Source organism: Anticarsia gemmatalis, chromosome 2, assembly GCF_050436995.1.
Source record: "Anticarsia gemmatalis isolate Benzon Research Colony breed Stoneville strain chromosome 2, ilAntGemm2 primary, whole genome shotgun sequence".
NCBI lineage: Eukaryota > Metazoa > Arthropoda > Insecta > Lepidoptera > Erebidae > Anticarsia > Anticarsia gemmatalis.
In genome coordinates, this window is record NC_134746.1 from 11,581,855 (window position 1) to 11,602,631 (window position 20,777).

Consider the following 20,777-nt stretch of genomic DNA (forward strand, 5'->3'; position numbering starts at 1 on the left):
CGATTTCTGGCAATCATTTCAACACAGACATTCGCAGCGCAAAATGTGGTCTAATTACGCGGCCAGTTGATTCGACCGAACCGTTCAACCGTTCGCGTTTAGGCTTTGTATTATTGCGTGATTCAGACAGAAATGCTTTTGACAACCTATAAACGAATTGCATTCACGTTTGCTTGATATTGTTTTAGCATCTGACCACCAAAACGTTCTATAAATGTTTTAGGATTTGGTGAATTTGTAACCGGCTTGAAGTGTAGAGTGATTGTAACTACTAGGTACTACTTAAGCAAAAGAAAGATTAACAAAATGTTGTCCTCTATTTTAAGAATAAAGTCTACGTTGTTGCAAGCTTATTACTTGTCAACAAAAAGTTATTTATCTTATAAAAGTGCAGGTGCATTTTCCTCGTTGTGCCATCAGCGTCGTAATTAATACAATTCCCGCGCGGCAGAAAAATAAAAGCGAACAACAGCTATTAATATCGTTCGCGGAAAAATGTTGGCAATACCTGTAATTCCTACAGTATTCGAGGAAATTGTGTAATATCATCGACATTTCGACATGTTTACTTCACGTAATATTATAAGAAGAAGCTTTACATAGAAGATCACTGATAAACGACTTCTGAATTCACGATAATATTTGTTGAACGAAAAATATTCATCTTCTTTTGGCCGATGTATGATTTTCCTTTGAAATTTTTCAATTACTCCTTCGATATTAGACCCTATTGAAGTCTCGTAAATTGTCGAATACATGAGATTTAAAAAGCAATTAAGTAGAAGGGTCTCAGTTCTTATTAAAATCAAACGATGAAAAAATTTTGAAATATATTTACATTATTTACAAACACTGAAAAATATTTCAAGTTACATTTCATCTACAGTAATAAACGTACAATTATAATGGTGCGCTTAAAATATACTTGAATTATTACTTTGCATAGCTACGTATTAATACAATGAATAATTAACGACAACTGACAACAATGGTGAAGCCAATAATTACATACTTACTTCAGTGACTAAAATAACTTAAACTTTACCTTAGTGTTTTTATTCAAACTGTTACTATTTTACTCTTACAACATAAAGTAATTCTCGTAGGAATGATAAATTCTAATTTATGTATTCAAGTTAGGTACATAAATATGTATATGTGTGTGAACACTCCATTCATAATTGGATTACTTGCAGAATACCTTTTAAATCTACATAAATAAATCTAAAATACTTAATACCATACAATTATTTTTATGATATACTCATTTTACTGATACTGCTATTAGGTTACTGTATGTGGCTTAAACTGCAATAGTATATTAAAAATAATTAAATCTACAGAAGGCGGTTTGAAAATATGACACACGGTTTTCAGGTTTTATGGAATCTTAACACTACGTTAGTTAGCAAACATTATAAATTTCGACCAGGGATTTAAAACAAAGATAATTGTTGTTCTTATTTTCTAACATAATATTTTGTTTTGTTCAATTAAAGTGGCAATATTGAGAAAACCAATCAGAAATATGAAAACACCTCAGTTTAGTAAATACCTTTTCAAGACCGGGATAAAGGCAATCAGAAAGGATTAATGATCCCACAAGCTCCCAAGATACATAAGCGAGCGAGCTGAAGATAAAATAAACTTATATTTTAGTTTAATAACTATGTGTGTGTAGATGGTACATCAAACGAATCTCCATTTTAATCATTTTAAGACTAAAATCTCAAAATTATAAAATATCTAAGCAGCTTCAATTCTTATGAATAGTTTAGTATTACTCGTAGATAAAATAATATTGTTTTGTGTAAAGATTTCTACAAGAAAATGTTTTACGGTCTTCTCAGTAACAGCTGTTAAATATAACGATGTTCTTTTTACATTTAGATAGTTGTCAAAGTATCAAAGGGATCAAAAGTCACTTTGTCATATCACACGTTATATAAATCAAATATAAAAGACAGCTTTCAACGGCCATTAGAAGGCTTCAACACGAACAGAAGAACAAGAAAATAAACTCATTCAGTCGTTAAATATTGAAATTTCTCGCGCTTTTGCTTTTTAAATTAAAATGCTTTTCGATTTTGAGACAATTACTCTCTTTGAAACATTACTTTCAAATATTAAAATATAATAAATATATTTAAATATTGTGCTATAAAATAAACACCAGATCAATCATGAATATGAATAAACGAAATGTTTTTGGATATTACTTATTATACTATTGACAGTATTGAAAAACAAATACCCATATATAAATTGATGGAACTGTTAATTTGATTGATATGAATTATTAATAATAGTTATTTTAATTAACATTTCACTTTGCCGATCAAAGAACAAAAGAAATGAAAAGTTCCATGTAATTTTCTAAATTATCTTTTTTGATTATTTTATTTGGAATGATACTTTTGAAACATCTGCGTCACAAACACTTTAAACTTTGCTCAAGTGCAATGAATACATTTATCTTTTGTCTAGAAATTCATAATTTACATTGATTGATTGGTTTCAAAGTTTCTGATCAGTTAAAACAGCTGAATATGGCTGAAAAGGTAATTAACATTCTGATAGGTATTGACATTAATAAATTGAAAATTTAATGTACGTGGCATTCAATCTAAAATAGTTCAATATTATTGAAACGAAAATGCATTACTTTGATATTTACTGCAGACAAATAAAATGTTATTAGGAGCATAAAAACTCGCAGAGAATTTATGTAGATTTGCAAATGACGCAGCCACCTGAATGATTAATATCGAGTTAAATACTAAGTGCAGATTATACGAGATAGTCGTATTATTCAGTTGAACGCTTGATGGCTTTAATATTGTAATGAATAGAATTAGTGAATGCGATTAATCTTACGTCAACTGAACATGATTAGCACGTGAAGCTTCATGAATAACTATTATACATAAATACTACCTTATGACTAACGTTGCAACGCACTTATTATATATCTACTGAACTTAACCTAAGTCTACTAACACTGACTACGATTTAGTAAGCGTAATATCCATTCAGGCTTTATGTGCCGGCGAGCCGACAATCTTAAATCTATCAAAAAACCTTAATAATAAAATACATTTTGAAGTTACCTCTTATTTAATGACTAGATGCAATTCGTTAGCTTCAGACGATTTTCGATTGACGTCGTTATATTTAGTCTTCTCACGACTTCTGAAATGTTTATAGCTATTCTAGTAACAGAATATTTGTAATTCACGTACACAGATAATTCTCGGGAAAGAACACGAATCAAAGATTATTTAATTGTGATTTGTTGAGATAAATCCCAGCACTCGCGAATTTCATACATACAAACTTTGCTGTATCACATTCTAAAAAATAATTACCAACGTTGGGCCATATTTTTATTAGATAACAATTTATGGAACGAAAACTACGACTGTCGTCTTCGGTCAATACAACACACAGCTCTTTTAAGATTTTCAGCAAAACCACTTTTATGAATTTGGACCTCTCCTTTGCATTTGATAACTTCGGGTGTGTTCACTTGTGCGTCAGTCTTTTCCCGCTGGCCTGTATTGTCTAGTTCCTCGTCGGATCACGTGTCCGACCCGGGGTATTTGACGATCAGATCTAATTCCTCCTCATTGGGCTTCACCGGTCGCACTTCTGTTTGTCCTTCGGCTGGTACAATTTTCTTTGGTCGATCCATTTTGTTCTCAATATTGACTAGTACGTCAGCCACGCATCGGTGATCGTCTGGGGATTTGATTTCCGCATCGCCGGCATAAGCCCTGTCATGGACTTCATCGTCTCCGTTATTGTTTTGCTTGTCTCGCTCTATCTCAGCTTTACTATCTTCTTCATCGCTATTTTCTTTGCCTTCTAGGATCATCTTGTGTGTAGCTTCTTCTATGACGCTGTCTGTGGGCGCCTCATTGATGCAGGAATGTGTCAACGTGAAGGGTAACTTCAGAGAGAGGTCTCCACCCATAGCACTGAATGTAAGCTTGACTTTGACGTAGTAAGAAACGTAAATAGCGAACACGTTTCGGTCCTCTGGCGTGTTGTTACAGAGCACTGTAGACGCAAGACTGGCGCCAGTCTTTGAGTAGGAATCTTCGAGCGCTATCCAGTTTTTGGTGATACCTGGCAATGAAAAAACTAATATAATGTGTACTTTTTTATATTTTGCAATAAAAATATATCAGGAAAGGAAAAATTACAATTTGCAATCCTTACCTCTATGTGGTGTCAGTGTGTAGGTATCGGTGTGTGTTTGTCCAGGCATGACGACATCATTGCCTTTGACAAGCGCCACGACATTCTTGAACTTCCCGTTGGAGAACATGCAGACATCTACGTGTTGTACCACCAAAGCCTGACGATAGAAAAATAATGGTTAGCTACTTGCTAATGGCAGCTTCGTATTTTAATGGACGTAAGAGTGGCTGAAAGCTCGTCGCGGTAATGGCACATTAAATATCAGATGACGATGTAATTAACTGTCTCTTCGTGTTAAAGAGTTGATGCGATTCGATGCGGCAACCGAGTCTTAAGCGCTACATAACTACTTTTATTAAGTATGTGAGTGTAGGTAAGCACTTATATTTTACCCAAAATTTTGTAGGTTTCGTTTATATGAATAAGTTTGTTGTGAGATAGTACAGAGTATGGCATCGGTCACGTCGGCAAGTCACGCGTCCCGGCGCGGGTAAACCGCTTATATCGGCTTATTTCGACACTCATCGTAAGATTTGAGATAGGGTACGCTTGTTTGCTATTTTTTGAAGAGATCCTATTATTTGATTTGTATACAAAGTTGGTATCAGGTAACAGGAAATTAAACGGAACTTCTAAGGGAATGTAGGTCGACAGAAACTATTTGTTTATCATTTTTTTATAAGGTAAAATATTTTGATTTATAACAAAATAGGTTTTTCAAGATGATGTTACAATATTAGATAATCATGATCATCATTTTTACTCGATATATAACTTTTAACCTTGAATAGAATTTTTTTTTAAGACGCTTATAATAGAGCTAGAGAGCGGAGGATTTGTCATGATAGTAATTAATCAATTAATTATGTAACATATTTATGACCACTCGCTGTTGAAGCAAACCGAGTAATTACTTATTGGATAATGACCGATAATGAGTTGTTCAAATATTAAATAATCCTTTAGTAAGTGGTCATTAATAATTGTAAGGTAGGAAGACATTTGTATGGGTTTAAATTAAATAAAGCTTTTTACGACAATATTCATGATATAAGTGAAATATTCATTTCCTATCAATTTGGTCATTAATTCTGCATATTTGGTGGTATTGAGCCTGATCGAAATCCATAATTTCATTGAATTATGGAGGCGCAGGCTGAAATAATACTGCGGTTGTGCGGTTTCCGCGTCGGTTCCTATTATCCCAATATCATATTTGAAGTGCACAATTGCTTTCAGGAAGCGTTGTATTTGTTATTACGAGGCATGAAACGATCGCTTTGATAACGGGAAGAGAGATAGTTTTATAAATTCGATAATGTGATTTTTATGTTTTACAGTCATAAATTAACTTTTTGTTATTTTGTAACTTCTGATTTACTTTGTTTTATATCGTAACTAGATTATGCAGCTCAGCAAAATAAAACTACTAAAGTAACGTTATGGATTTCTAAGAATTAAAAAAACTATTGGTATAAATTGCTTATACCGCTATAAGCTTGGTAACAAAGTATCAAAATACTTAGAAAATGTCCATGTTTTCAATAACTATATGTAAATATTCTAACGGAAATTAAATACAAAGTTTATAACAACATTTTACGAACTCGGCCCTAAGTCGGTTTCCAACTTTATGATAAGTTTGTAAAATTATGTTTTTTTAGCAGCAAAAAATATTATGTAGATTAGCCACATCACTTGTTTTTCTATGAATTTACAAAGAGCGTTTATTTTCTTGAAATTCGCGTCGAGTTTGTTTTAAGTTGTTATCTAAACGTTATTTGTCAGTTCGCACGTGTATCCCGCTATATTATAAACCAGGTTCACGTATAATAATATAATTTCCATTTATCGGTGATTCTAACAAACAATTTTTTTAGTCGAACTTCGCAGTGAAAACATAATAATATTTCATGTATTATTGATCGTGTTGGTGATTGTTATTCCGTGGTAGCGTATGGAAAGTGGTCAATAAATATTTGATACATAGTTACTACTGAATAATTTTATTTCCGGAATAAGGTTTGGAAAGACACGAATGTTCTACGCTGATCAAAAATAACTGAATATATTTAAATTTCAATTTCATCGTACAGTGTGAGATCGTATATTGAATACCAATCGTGAATATTTTCACTTAAAAGATACGTCAAAGTACAATGAACTCTAAAGTCTTCAGAATCATACCATACAAACGTACGTGTGTATTCACTTTGGAATTTGAAAGCAGCTTTACTATACATTTTAATATAAAACAATAAGTACTAGTCATGATAAGCTTTGTATAAAAAATATACGTCTGAGTACATGTGTCTTACGCGTGTCAAGTTGGTAAGTTAGTTAATGACTATTTTTACACTTCGGTAGCACTTTTTCCCGCTCATTTTACTAACCTTAATCCGTCGAACAGTTTTGGAGGAGTGGTTGCCGACGCCCACACCGACTCTGATTGACTCTCCGTGAGAGTATGTCGGTTTGTCCAGCCAAGCTTCCAGCTCCACCCTGCACAAGACAAATAATTATAAATATACTTTATAGTAGTGAGATTTTCTAAAGTCGGTACTATCTAGTATCTAGAGTAAGACATTAAAATTACACTTCAAAAATACGGTTTCTACGGCTCCCGCAAGAGGTGTTGATCAGATTTTCATACATTATTTCGGTAGAAGTACGGAATGTCGATACGGGATCAAAGTAATTTGTTTTCAAAATGACAACTAAACAACGTTTGCGCGCCTTTACGTTATATACACAGAGACGGTAGCTATTCCTCTGTTTTCGTGAACAATACCAGTCAATGAGTAACCTAGGTATTCAATCGCCTTGTCGAGAGTCTATAGTAACTAAACCAAGTTGTATTATATAGCTAATAAACTATAGGAAATCAATAAACGTATTCTATGTCCATATTAATTGCTTTGCCAAATTCAAATGGATATCTTTGTTGCGAAAGCAGAAACGTGAATGAGTTATTGAATGTTCCTGGAAGGAGTCAAACGGAGGCAGTTTGATAGGTATATAACAAGGGAACAAGGCAACAAACACGCCCACACACAAACAGTAGGTAAAGTGAGTGTTTACTATGTTTGTGTGTTGTGGATGTAAGGCGCGTCACGGCCTCAAAGTCCCTCTAGGATGTTGATTTTCAATACCTCTACCCAATTTACTTGTACATGATACTAGGTATGCAATAAAGACAACAGTCGAGAGTTTTGTTTTATTGAAAATCCTGTCAATACTATTTAGTTATCTACTTTTTAGTTTAACTTTTGCGTAAAAAGAATTATTGCTGCGTATACAACAAGTCATTTTTGTATCGGAAGCAAAATGTATACCGATATATTTTCCTATTGATATAAAAATGGCTAACAACTGAACTGACAACTAAAAAACAAATCTACATCATTAACTACCGAATTCATGATGCAGGTTTGTTTTTATTACCTAACAAGCTAAAGCTTCCTTACTTAACAATTTCAATTCTATTGTGGGATATTTGATTAAACATTATAATTGTTTTATTGTTTAATTGAACTTTTCTTTCTTTTTATTGCAGCATAAAGTCACAAAGGTTCTACAATTTAACATTTATATTTGACCAAAAGCACTAAGGCGTATTCTCCGTAAATTATATAGCCTAATGAAGGCCATATCTCGTGTCAGCCGTTGAATAAGTAACGGTAAGAAAGGGTTGAAACTCGCGCCCTACGGAACGGCTTAATTATCATAATTGCACCTCTGAAAATAACGATTGTAGTTTAATACGACTTTAATTGAATTGCAAGCCTGTTTTAATGGATTCCTTGCTATTTGTTTAATTAGTTTCTTGAGGGGATATTGTTTCCAACTCTAAAAGTTTTGAGAGAAAATATTAATAATATCTTCATCTTGGTTGGCATTTTATAAAATAAATAAAATATGTTGGCACGATGTTTGCCAACAATTTCGTGAGACCGATACCATGAACGGCGACATAACATAGATGTATTCAATACACTAAAGTTGACACTATCGGATATAACAGGCGTATTGCTTGCTAAATCTAACCATTCAAATGGGCTTTTATATCTGAATAATATTGAGTATCTATGTGTAGAACTTATAATTATGTAGTATGGAAATGCGACAAGAGCAAAAACAAAACGTTTTAAACGAATAAAGCACAAAAATGTTATTAGACTATTAATAAAACAAGCCACAAAATTGAATAACGAATACGTGTACAGCAAAATGTATGAAAGGTCTGTGTAAATCATATTTGATACTATCATTGTATCGCCGCGTGTAGGTGTATAAATGGGCCTGTCAGGTACGGTCCAAAACATTTTACCTTCGTAGATACAAATACCAGTGATTTGAATACCGTACAAATATTAATATTATCTCTAAATGATATTTTATGGCTATGTAATTGACGTGTTCGTAATATGATAATGTTATGTTTTTTATTGTACACCAATAATGCTAAACTGAAGAATTCCTTTGTGAATTTTTATGTATTATTTATCTTGAATAGTCTATTTATTGAGGAAGGCTATCATGCTATGACTAAAATGAGTGGAGCTGCAATCAAATTGTAGTGAAAATGAGAAATCAAAAAGTTCAAGTCGCAGGCGGCAGTTAGTTAGAATCCAAATACGAAGAAATACATCTTAAAAAAAATGTTTGTGAGATTAAAGACTACATTTTTCTATTTTATTTTAACTTTTTATTATAAAACGATTCAAGTTATAGTCAAACTTTAACAATGTACAAGTATAATAATGTAAACTAACAAGTGACTACTCCATTATTAAAAGCTTAACACTACAACACAAATAGTTCTCGTCACTTGAATTAGCTTTGACTTTGAAGGCTAAACTACTTACATCAAATATTTAACAAGCAATAAACTTCAATTACGTTAATCGTTCGAGAAACAAAAGACTTAAGGCAAATACTTTGGAACTTTAAACGGTGCTTGGAGTTAAAAAGAAGGCACTAAATCCTTTTTACTCAGTGTTTTTAAGTCGAGTTTAACTGGTATAATCCATTGAGACAAGAATGGCCGAAGAAATTACATTATCCCTCCGGTTACTTGTAAATTGGTATCGACAAGTGACTTAGGCCTGGTAATGGTAAGACTTTATGATAGGATAAATTGATTTGACCTTGTTTATTCAAAATTTGAGGAAGCCACATTCTCCGAAACGTATATTGACTGTTATTCAGTTTTATGTGAGAGGCAGAGTCCAGGTAGGCTCGTAAGTCATCATAGTATGGGAATAACCATGGCGACCCATAGATAGTTATTTCAGGATACCGGAACCCAGCTTAACCATGTACCTTTTCATCGTTAAACTGACTAGTGTTGCCGGGATACAGTTCTAAAATCTTTAGTATGGTTTATCCGACCTTGTAGCCACTACTTACACAATATAACCATAAATCCCCAGACGTACAACGATTTAAACTTTACCTTCTTGGAAACATATGTATGTTGAACAATTAAAACACAAATGAGCCCGTACGAAGATAAATTGTGCGGGGAGCTTAACAAAAGAGTCATGTACGCGCACGTTAAAGTAATGCGATGTAATCTCACCTTCCATCAGAGAGTAGGAAAGGCTTCTCCACGGTCGCCCGCGGCGGCTGTACCTCCGAGTTTTCTGAAACAAGCACTTCAAAATACATAGCTTTATGTGTTATTTAACTCCACTCAACTTGACGACCCGAAATGTCCCGGCGAAGGTAAATTTTGTAATGTAATTATGTTGTCGGCTCTTGACACGTTCAACTTCTATTTAAATGCAAAATTTACGCCAACGAAGCAATTTTAAAAGTAAGGACTAAGTTATAGTCGGATAAAAGTGAAAACTAAAAGAGAATGAATTGTTAAAATAATGTCTTTTAATTTGAATATTTCGAAACTTAAGGAAAAATGTAAAGGAGCAACATCCGAGGTAATACTATTAGACTGAGAGAAGTCAGGAATTTCTTGAATTCAATGAAGCGTAGTTCTCTATTTAAAATAAGATAGTTAATTAGCAGTCTTACCTATTTCTTCCCTCTTCGGGCGGCAGTTTTCATCGGATTCCATTTTCATTTTACTTTTCAACCTGGGAACAAAATTGTACGATGTATAGTTAATTGTTAATTTTTAATCAACTCTACAGTGAAGTGGAAGTTTTAATTTCATCGACGATAGAAATTTCGAGAACTTTGACTTCGTTTTATTAAAGTTCGATGTTCACCGTTCACCCCTATTTAAACGTTCTACTTTCTATGAATTCAATGAACCAATTAACGAAATGACTTACAAATACGGGTTAGTCAATAAAATTGATTCTTTCACTTTAAACAAAGCCGTTTAAGCCAATAAGTTCAACCTTTAAGTTTACTATGTGCACGTAAATTAGTATAAGTTCGAAAATAACGCTTAAATATTATTTTAAAGGTAATTAAGTGACACTTTAGTATAACAACAATGCAAGTTTATTTTTGATCTAATTTATCAAAGAAACTCAAATGTTTTGTCTTGAAACATTGACTTATTAATATTCAGTTATATTGAAAGTAGTTTTCAAACAATTTGATGAAATAGAATAACACTTGGCAAGGGCATTGCACTATACAAGTGTCATGATTTGTATCCAATTTAAGATTATAAACTGAAATATATTCAGACACATACAATTAAAATATGGTTCTTTTTAGGTCTTAGTATATTGAGAAAACGAGAGTAAATAATGTTATGTAGGTACTAATAACGGTAAGGTAGGTACTGATCATATTATTACCGTCCATTCAAAGATTTCCATTCTACACTATTACATTCGGCTCCACTAAATACAAACTCGAATAAAAAAATGTCGCAGCCGCATTAGCATTTTATAAGTCAAACTCGAGGTTGACTTTATAAAAACTAATTTGATATCATTCTCCTTTTTATACTTAAGAGTTAAGACTATCCAGCAAACTAGCTTAAGCATTTTATTAGTTAGGATAAGAAAAACTTTCCTCACCAACGAGAAAACTTCATCTGTAAGCGATGAATACTTTCAAAACTTGCTGCTAAACTATTTCATAATTACAGCTTGTATTAAATATATTGTTAATTAGATTTTTAAAGGGTTTATGTAAGGATATAAATATTATTTTGTAGATGTTTGTATACAAATTCTTTGACAATCAAAACGTCACAACAAAATTTTGATCTTCAGTAAGCGTGATTCTCTACAGCCGGTACTATAGAGTAACAAGAGTTTGACAGTATTTAAATACTGTATCGCGATTATTTTCCACTATCAACAACCGGCTAGCTATCGGGAAATTTTTGTATGTAAATAGGATCAGTGCCTCCAATCCTCCGATTTACATACAAAGTATTGAAATTGTCAAACTCGCGCCACGCTACTGATGAAGACGTACTTATTCTACCTTTTTGCTTCGTTTCGTAAAAAATGTTTGTCAAAATGATTACTGTTAACGAGAAGTTCTTTAAAAAGAAATTACAGAACATTCACTGCTTCTCTACTGGTTGTTTCACCAATTAGGAATAACAACTTCGAGCTAGTTATTCGCAACCGAATCAATAGTTCAGCGGGAATGCAGAGAAACTATAGTAGTTGCTGTAGGTGTACATAGGTAATAGCAGTTGCTACCACAAATTACGGCATTACCGACAAGAAAATTGTGCAGCATTTTCTACGAAGCCACGTAGCCGCCGTGGCTTGTTTGTACAGGTGAGTCTAACATAAGACTTGTAGCCTGCTTGTAGCCAAGGTTTATGGGATTAAATGGAAGAAATATTGCAATACGTATGAGCTTTTCTTTACAATACTTTTCCTTTGTAGGCTTTCATGCATACGTTTTAATATAACATCATACTTATCCTACAAATGCGAACGTTTTTGAGAATGAATGTATGTATTTATAGATGTTTCTCTTTAACGATAAAATTACTAGATGAACTTTAATGATATTTGGTACACTGATAGTTTAAAACCTGCAGCAACACATAGGATACTTTTGACATCAGGAAATCTTTTTACGAAGCTAGATTTATTAATATTTACAAAAGCCTCGTTATTCGTTCAGTTTGTTTCCATAAATTAGCTTTTACCTCTCCGAAATACAATCAACTGCAGCTATTACGAAATAAGCGTAAAATCTGCAAAAGGTTATCCGGGTAAAATAAACAAAATATATTTCATTAAAACCGGTACTCATATCCCGCTTCATAACCAATCGCTGAATGTGCTTTTCCATTGTAATATTTAATTTTCAATTTACATGACGGTCCATTGCCTATTTATATGAAACAATCATATTTAAAAGTAAAATCAATATTATGATTTGGGCTGCTCAGACTCTTCATGTTTTGGGTGAACATTTTGAAATAATGTTTTGGTTGCTATCAAAGGCTTTTGGGCGGGTTGATTAACTTTGAGAACGACTGAACATATTACTATTATTATTATTATAAAAGAAAAAACTGCACTCAAAGCCTTTTCTAGATTGTAACTCTTATAAAACCTAAAAGAAACGCAAGAGTTGATTAAATTTTCAAATAAAGAAAGACCATCTTTACATTGTAAACGGTTAGTTTTTCAAAGGTCCACCTTCAATGGCCGCTGAAAGAGTAAACGTCCCTTTCGACCGCCATGAAAGCGCAATCTGAAAGGCAATGAACTTCGCCGCAGCTAGAAAAGGGTTCTGCATGAATAACTCCCAGGCGGGACCCATATTAGAGACCCGTAGACTACGAAAAGATATTGCAATAAAATATACAAGTGTTCGAATGCCGTAAAATAGATTTATTATTCATATAAATATTCGGTTTGTTTCCGTACCTAATAGACGCTTCGAGATTTTTGCTAGGAATAGATATTTTATTATTCACCCTTTTGTGAGTTTTTGTTGTATCTGGTTGAGAATAAAAACATTTTATGTTTTTGTATAAGTTATTGTATAAATATTTTTTCAGAAGTCAAGCAAAAGAGTAACTCGATTCTCTACTACTATTGATTACCGACAACCGGGTAGCTATCGAGAAATGTTATATGAAAAATATTTTGTATTATAATTAATGTTTTTTTTCTGTTAAACCTTTCACGTTATTAAATCAACTTTATATTATTATTAAACGTGTTGTATCTTATGTTAGTATTCATTTATAGCCTATAAATTTAATACATTTTAAGTTATATGGCACGTAAAGAAAACTGAACGTAAATATAAAAGCTCTCAGACGGCTCCTAAACTTGGCGTAATAAAGTTTAGCATTTTATCTGCAGCTACCTTCATATTGACAAGATTTATTTAGATAACGAAATTAAAATATTGAAATTAATGTTTATAATGCTAGGAATTTATTTAATTTCGTAACTCTTTGACCACCATTTTGAAAAAGCGGGTTACTCGTGAGAACAAACGGCAAAAAGCTCACGTCTTGCTTTTTTTTCCTCACTGTTTCTTAGTTATTAGAGACAGTCTTTTAAATGCATTTTTCAAAAGTTTTTTTAAAAAATGGCGCCGGACAAAGCCTTTGCAGAGTATAATAAATAAAGCTAAGATTGTTATGTTAGTTATGCGAATGTAATTTTGGTTATAATTTTCTCTGAATAATAGTTGTTAAGACATTGTGATTAATTTATTTTAGAGTGAAATATTGTTAAAACCACATGACTGAAATTCTGCTTTGGTTTTCATTTATACTTTGAGCACTAAGGCTCTAAACCACACGTCATACACAAAACCAGTCGTTTAAACTAAGTTTACAAGTAATAAATGAAATCTATAATATTTGATAAACAACGATACGGTAATATTTTACAAAGCTTGAGAGGATTTTATTATATGAAAACATGAAACTTTTGCCTTAACAGAATCAATAAACAAAAAGAAAATAGTTATACTATTTCTTGACTCCAAGTAATAGATACTGTCCGAAAATCTACGACAGTCGTCTGTGATCTGGAGTCAGAAGCGGTTTAAATCGTATTAAAAGGTAGTAAAGTAGCGTCCTAATACCTAATCACGACTTTATAAACATATTACGTGGGCCATGAAACCGTAATGTGCGTATAAAGACCTCTGAACTGACTATAAACACGGAGAGTGTCTTCAAGATACGAACATCATAAAATAGCATTAAAAACTTCTTTGCGTACATCTAACAAATATTCTTACGGGTTGAAAAGAAGTTAGAAACCACGTTTGTCATATTCAGGAGAAAATAATGTCGTAAAACTTGCAGAATCATATTTTTTGCAAATAAAAAAGTTGTTAGAGCTTATTTGCTCTGTTTATAACGTGAAGGAGAATAAAAGTATTTCATATTCGTGCAGAGGGAGGTTAAAAAAATATATATGAACAATCCCATTGTATTACATTTCAATTGCTGTATACGAATATCTGGTAACTTAATAATAATTTTATGTTAATAGCTAGCCATCATCATTATATTGATCATGACTTCATTATACGTGACATATCCATTGATAATCTACGAAATATAAAAAAAAAACCTTTAAAACCTTACTAAATGATAAAGACATTTAAATAAATTACAGGTGAATGAGGCATAAAGAAACGGTTTGGAATTAATTACGGCGTATTTGCCAAGGATTCCCTTAGGTCTGGCGAATTGACTCGAGTCAATGCCATTGTTGGTTTAGGCCTTTGTTTGGCTTCCAAAGCTCTGTATAATTGAAACTATAAAGATAGAGCTTAGTCGTCATGTTTACTTTAGAAATTAACTACTTCATAAAATACATTTTATGTAACTGAGAATTTAATTTGAAATAGAGGAGATTGCTTGACACATGCGCCGATAAACTACAAAGGCTTTTTGTTTTCATCTAGCGAGAGAATTTTTTAAATGAAACTGTTCTACACTTACGCTTTGACACATTTTCGAATTCTGATGGATTAATTGTGTTTTCAATTCTCTGGACTACGAAAACTTTCAACTATGTATATCGTGTGTGCACCACCAAATTTTACTCGAGTAAACACTAGGGTCAATCTCAATATGTCATGACAAGAAATGCCGCATATGAAATAAGTTAACTAATTTAGTTGTACATTAATACTGGTGTTTGTGTTCTAGCGAGCCTTTTAAGCGCGGCAAGCGACGGGAAATAACATTTCCTGTTAAATGTGAACTGCAGGGCGAGAGACGAGCGGCGAGCGGCGGCGAGCGGCGACGGTCGGTGGCATGTTGTTCTGTGCCACATAATTCATTTTGTTTGCAATTCGTTTGTAAGAAAGTATACCGGTGTTATGGCAGATTTACGGTTTGTGATTGATGGAGAATTTCATGTCAAACTTTTGTAAATAAATTATTCGATTTGATACAGGTTTATTTATTCAGTACATTGGCATTTCAGTATTTTGTTCAATCAAATAACTGAAATATTTGTAAAATTGGCGTTATTTTAAATGCAATTAACTACAGATTTGAGTTCAGTCTTAATTTAATCAATTGACGACGGAGGGTGCCAATTTTACGAGCGAAATATAATCCAACAAAAAGTACGCGCCATTAATTATCGTCGTAAACTTTAATCTACTTTAAAGATGGCATTTATTTATACGAAGCGTTAAAACCGAGTTAAAATGGTACTTTAAAAGGCGTTGATTGAAAGACTTCATTCCAGACGTCTCTAATTAGAAAATAAGATAAACATACAGTGAGGTAACGATGAACCAATACCTTCTGTTTTTGTTTAACTGATCTCCGTGAAAAACATGAACGAATCAGAGAGCGGAACTTGGAAATAAAAGTCTATAGAGAAAACAAATTGTTAGCTGAAATATTTCACCTTGCGAAAATCGTCAGATCAAAGAGCTTTCGAGAGATATTATTTTGTCGGTAACTGTATTGAAACTTGTGGGTTGCCTCAGTTTTATTACACAATGAATTTACTCTGGATGCATAAAATGTTAGATTTACTAGAACGTTGAATTGTGGAGTGATGGAAAACTATGAACGTTTCTAGTTTTTTGTTTCTGTAGTTTCAAAATTGCCTGTCACAATTCAGTGAGTTAAAATGCTGGCTGTGGTATTTTGTGTTTGGCATGTTGGAAATTAAACCGAGTTCGACTACCAACACGCGGTCAGTTGTTTTTGAGAAATGTTATATTGTAAACTAAACGTACCTTTGGATTTGAAATCTGCAATTTTTAAGTGAAACCCATAAATCGTTTTGTTTTCATTGCAATTTTCTTGCTCGTAAAAGCATCCTAGCGTATATAATTAGACATTTTATGTATCGAGCACACAAGATTTCACCGATGGTTTTTTTGCGCCTGCCTTATTAATCGCCATTGTGGACACTTTCATGGGAAATTAATATCAAACACGAGAGACGTACGCTTAGCTTCAGAGGCAAGTTTTACACTTAGTCGTGCACGTTAATTTCATAAAGGCTGTATATAATACCTAAATAGTTGGCAGGTTTTTTAAACAAACTCCTTTTAACAACTTTTGTGTAATAGTACGATCGATTCTGTGATAATGTTGACGGTGGAAAAGCAGATTCTACTTACGTAGTATCTCCTCCTAATTACTGCGAACGGTAATACGATAAATAAATAATACATTCCTTTGGATCTTAAAAGATTCGATGCTCAATAGCCGTTATTTACGATTTATTTACCAAAAAACAATAAATCAGCAGCAATAAATAATTAATGAATCCCTTATTAATTGGCGCTACGAACGGGAATATTGAAATATAAGCGTATTTTCATGTAAACGTTTACAAAAGCGTATTTATTTGTACAAACATTGGAGCAGATATAAAAGAATCGTCGTTCGTTTTCGTTATTCAGGGGAATGATTAATGGGCGTTAAATAACGGATAACCCTCACGGCTTTACACTAGGATCTCCTGTACTGTTGTAGAATACATAAATATACTTGAAACAAGCTATACGTATCAATATGTCATTCATTAGGTTTAACGTACGAATGTGGTTGTATTATATATAGTGGTTGTAAGTATGTGGTTTTTGTTTAACATTTTTGATCTGTAGCGCGATTCTCTACCACTATCGACAACCAGCTAGGTATCAAGAAATTTTGTATGTAATATTGATCAGCTACTAAGGGGCGCCGGGTAACTAATTCTTCAGAAAATGTTATATGACAATTGCTCGATACTTGTTTGTACCGACTGTATAGAATCGCTACTGTTACATGTGCACAAGCGAATATCAGTCGTACTATCTTCAATATTAAGAACTTTGCTGTACTAAAACATACTACATAGTACAATGGTGCTTCAATTCGTTTTAAAATGAAAAATTACTGAGAAGTCTGTTGTTTTAATTCACCTCATTATACCATACTTGAGCTAGACTTAATTATAACAAACAATGCAAATAACAATGTATGGAATTTAATGAGAACGTCGCGTGTTTTTATTAATTGTAACGTCAAAGGAAAATAATTGTTTATTTAAAACTCGGTATTAAATAATGAGCTGGTGTAGATTAAGTTAGTAGACTATAAATATGAACAACAATAACACATTTCAAAACGAATTATGATTTAAATTGTGTAAATTAAACTACTTTGTAAAAAGCATCATAATGCAGCACTGTTACAAAAAGCTAGAAAGTAATTTTAAGTTTAAAAAAGCATAGCTGTAAAATTACTATCACAATGTTAGTGGAATTAAAGTAAATCCCATGCCACAGGAATTTGCAAACTCAAATTTTTTGCCACAATTATTTACTCCTTTGAGCATAAATTGCTAGTAAATCTTACATAATATTTAAAACATCGTAATATATAGGATAGGTACAGTTGCATGGATGAGGACTTTCAAATAAATACACGTTTCGAGAACCAAATGCACAAGATAAAAGAATATATTTATGGCAAAAAAGTACATGTTATTCTAAAAATACGCGTAAAAGTATTGACTCAAATAATCAAGTCTTCAATCGTTCGATTTGTCAATCGTTTACACAGGTTGGGTGCAAACTCGTTCATTGGCCAACACCCACGCGTCTCCACTCGAGTATGATGCGTTACTTATGCCTCACTGAACTACCATCACGATTTCACTCAGAATTACGTGGAAAACGTAAAAGGTTTGAGGAAATTGTTGCAGGAAGAATCTTTATCTATTCAAATAGTTGTATAATGTATTAAATATCACGGTTTTATACAAAAAGAGATGAAATGTGGACTCAACTGAAAGTTCTTTACATAAGGTTTTCATTTATAATGGTCAGTGTATTATACCAAATTTCATCGTAATCGGTAGTAAGTAGTATTCGCGTGAAAGAGTAACAAACATCCATACATACATACATTCTCACAAAATTTCGCATTTATAATATTAGTAGGATTACTCAATATTTTTGTTAGTATGCCATAAAAATGCGGAATCGCCATCAGTCATCAATAAGTAAATTGAATAAGCATTAAAGTTAATAGAAAAATCAATGTGGTTGTCATGTTATTTAATAATGTAATGCGTACATCGCGTGACTACTAACCGTAAGAGTATGTTGTTATCAATTTCAATATAAGGTAAAAGGATGTATCAAAGTTATGGGGTTTACGGTTAATGGGTTCTTAGAATTTAATCGGAACCTGAGACTGGCTTGTACAATCCCGAGATAAATGTTGGCGTGTTGAAACTACCTTGCCAAGTCTGTAGCATATTATAATTATGAGAGTAGAGAGCCCTTCCGTAATCAAACAAAGTTTTTTGTATTAAATTACCTGTTTTCATCGTTTGTTGGGCAAGAGTCTCCCATAAAATCTAAGGTTAACATTACCAAGACTTTTTGCTTAATCCTTCCTCGTACTATTTCTGTTTTGCATGTGCAAGTAAGTTTCAGTTATGAGTATGCAATGATTGTAATAAACCAATTGACTTATTACACATTATTTTAGAAGCATTTGCTAAACAATCAGTATCAATCAAAGCTTTCGTAGTTGTATTTTGTTATCAAACTGTAATTTTGTAACTTCATTATTCTATTATAAGGTTACGAGTTCATCGCCCACTTGTTAGTGCAAGCATTTCTCTCCATTGACCTTTCCCAACACACAGAGTAAAAGAGATAAAAACGAAGTAGATGCCCTTTCAGTTTGTAGCCGTAGGCTTTTCGGAGTTTGTTCAATTTATTACTTGTTATAACTTGAGGTACCTTTTGGTATTGTTGACTTTGATTAATTAATTCTAAATGGCTAGAGTAATAGTGTTTTTCTTCGAAATGACTTTGAAAATGGTATCTATTAATAGTTTGGGTTATGTCTGTCTGTAAACATATTTTTAAGAAAACTTTGCATATTTTTATATCATAACAGAAAACCAGGGGACGTATGTACGTATGCTACAGATTAGGGGTAAACAAAGTAACGTCTCTTCAAGGTCTAGTGAGTAATCATAAAGTTAACAAAAAATCATATCCTGATAAATTTACTGGACGTTTCTTCAAGGGCGAAGATCGCTGATACCGGGCACGAGGATTGCATCGTGCTGTTATTCCAATAGGATTCGAACGGTTTCATATTCTTACATATTTGGTTATCAAATCGTGGTCTCGTTTCACTAGCGTCATTTTAAATAAGTAGTATGTAAACCTGTGTTCGCTTCAATTTCGGATCGGATCGAATTGCTGGACTTTGAAACCAAGCATCATGTGACTGTGTAAATATGGGACGTAAACTTCATTGATAGCGAACGATATCATTCAAAGGGTGATCGGATCACACACATCGATTTCGAGCGTACTCGCTTCGAATATCATTTGAAAGCTTTGGAAATTCCGTTTTATAGGATGGTTTAATCAATGCTCTCAATACGAGACATCATTTTAAGGTAGGAGACACACTTCGAAGTTGATTTTCTAAATATTTTATCGACTGATGTCAAAATTTTGACGTCGATAGAGTTACTTTCTCAGAAGAGACGAAAAGATATGTACGAACTACTTTAATCTAATATTCACTTATCCAATTTTGCCCACTATAACTTCCGCGTCTAATAAGTTAATAGCATGTTACTTGAATTTACTAACCCCCGGTTTCTGAGCAACATTTAGCGGTAGTTTATCCATTCAATAGCGTGTAAATTCATATAAAAAACGCTATTGAATAGATAAACTACCGCTAAATATGCTTCAGAAACCGGGCATAAATGGCTTTAACTTACCTCAGTACATTGTGATGAGCCAGCGCGCTAAGAGCGTGGTGCGGTGAGTGTGGCGGCAGGACTGGTGGTGGAACAGTACGGCCAGGACCTTGCAGCACTCGGATGCCCATGCGTACTGTGTTGCGACGTGACACCTTCTCATCCGGACGCTCTGCTGTTTAACAATAGGGATTTTACTTTTTGGAAAAATTAAACAGGTTGCATGAATCAGGTCGGATGATAACGTGAAATGTGTAAGACTGCAATGGATGAGATAAGTGCGGGATTGTAAAAAATGTCGTACTGAATAAGAGGTCTATACTCAACTGTGGGTAGAAATTGGCTGGATAGATAGATGGATGAAGTCGAGACATCAGTCATTTGTTTTTATGAGTGTTCTTTGAAATAGAGTTTTGCACTGTT

The 20,777-nt window shown here is 33.1% G+C and overlaps 1 protein-coding gene across 6 annotated transcripts in view; it reads right to left on the minus strand.

The window, feature by feature from the left end:
- Positions 1-1,189: 1,189 nt before the first annotated feature.
- The window catches only part of LOC142984777 (arrestin homolog), a 93,000-nt gene continuing 73,412 nt past the window's right edge, over positions 1,190-20,777 (minus strand). For 2 of the 6 annotated variants that reach the window (XM_076132634.1, XM_076132591.1), the window contains exons 6-11: positions 20,376-20,529; positions 10,243-10,304; positions 9,791-9,866; positions 6,600-6,708; positions 4,225-4,363; positions 1,190-4,146 (exon numbers count right to left, since the gene is read on the minus strand). In XM_076132634.1, the coding sequence (XP_075988749.1) occupies positions 3,581-4,146; positions 4,225-4,363; positions 6,600-6,708; positions 9,791-9,866; positions 10,243-10,304; positions 20,376-20,529 (1,106 nt within the window). In that variant the 3' untranslated portion in view covers positions 1,190-3,580. The remainder of the gene's footprint in view (positions 4,147-4,224; positions 4,364-6,599; positions 6,709-9,790; positions 9,867-10,242; positions 10,305-20,375; positions 20,530-20,777) is intronic. The other 4 variants (XM_076132600.1, XM_076132626.1, XM_076132608.1 and 1 more) reach the window with 4 other exon arrangements.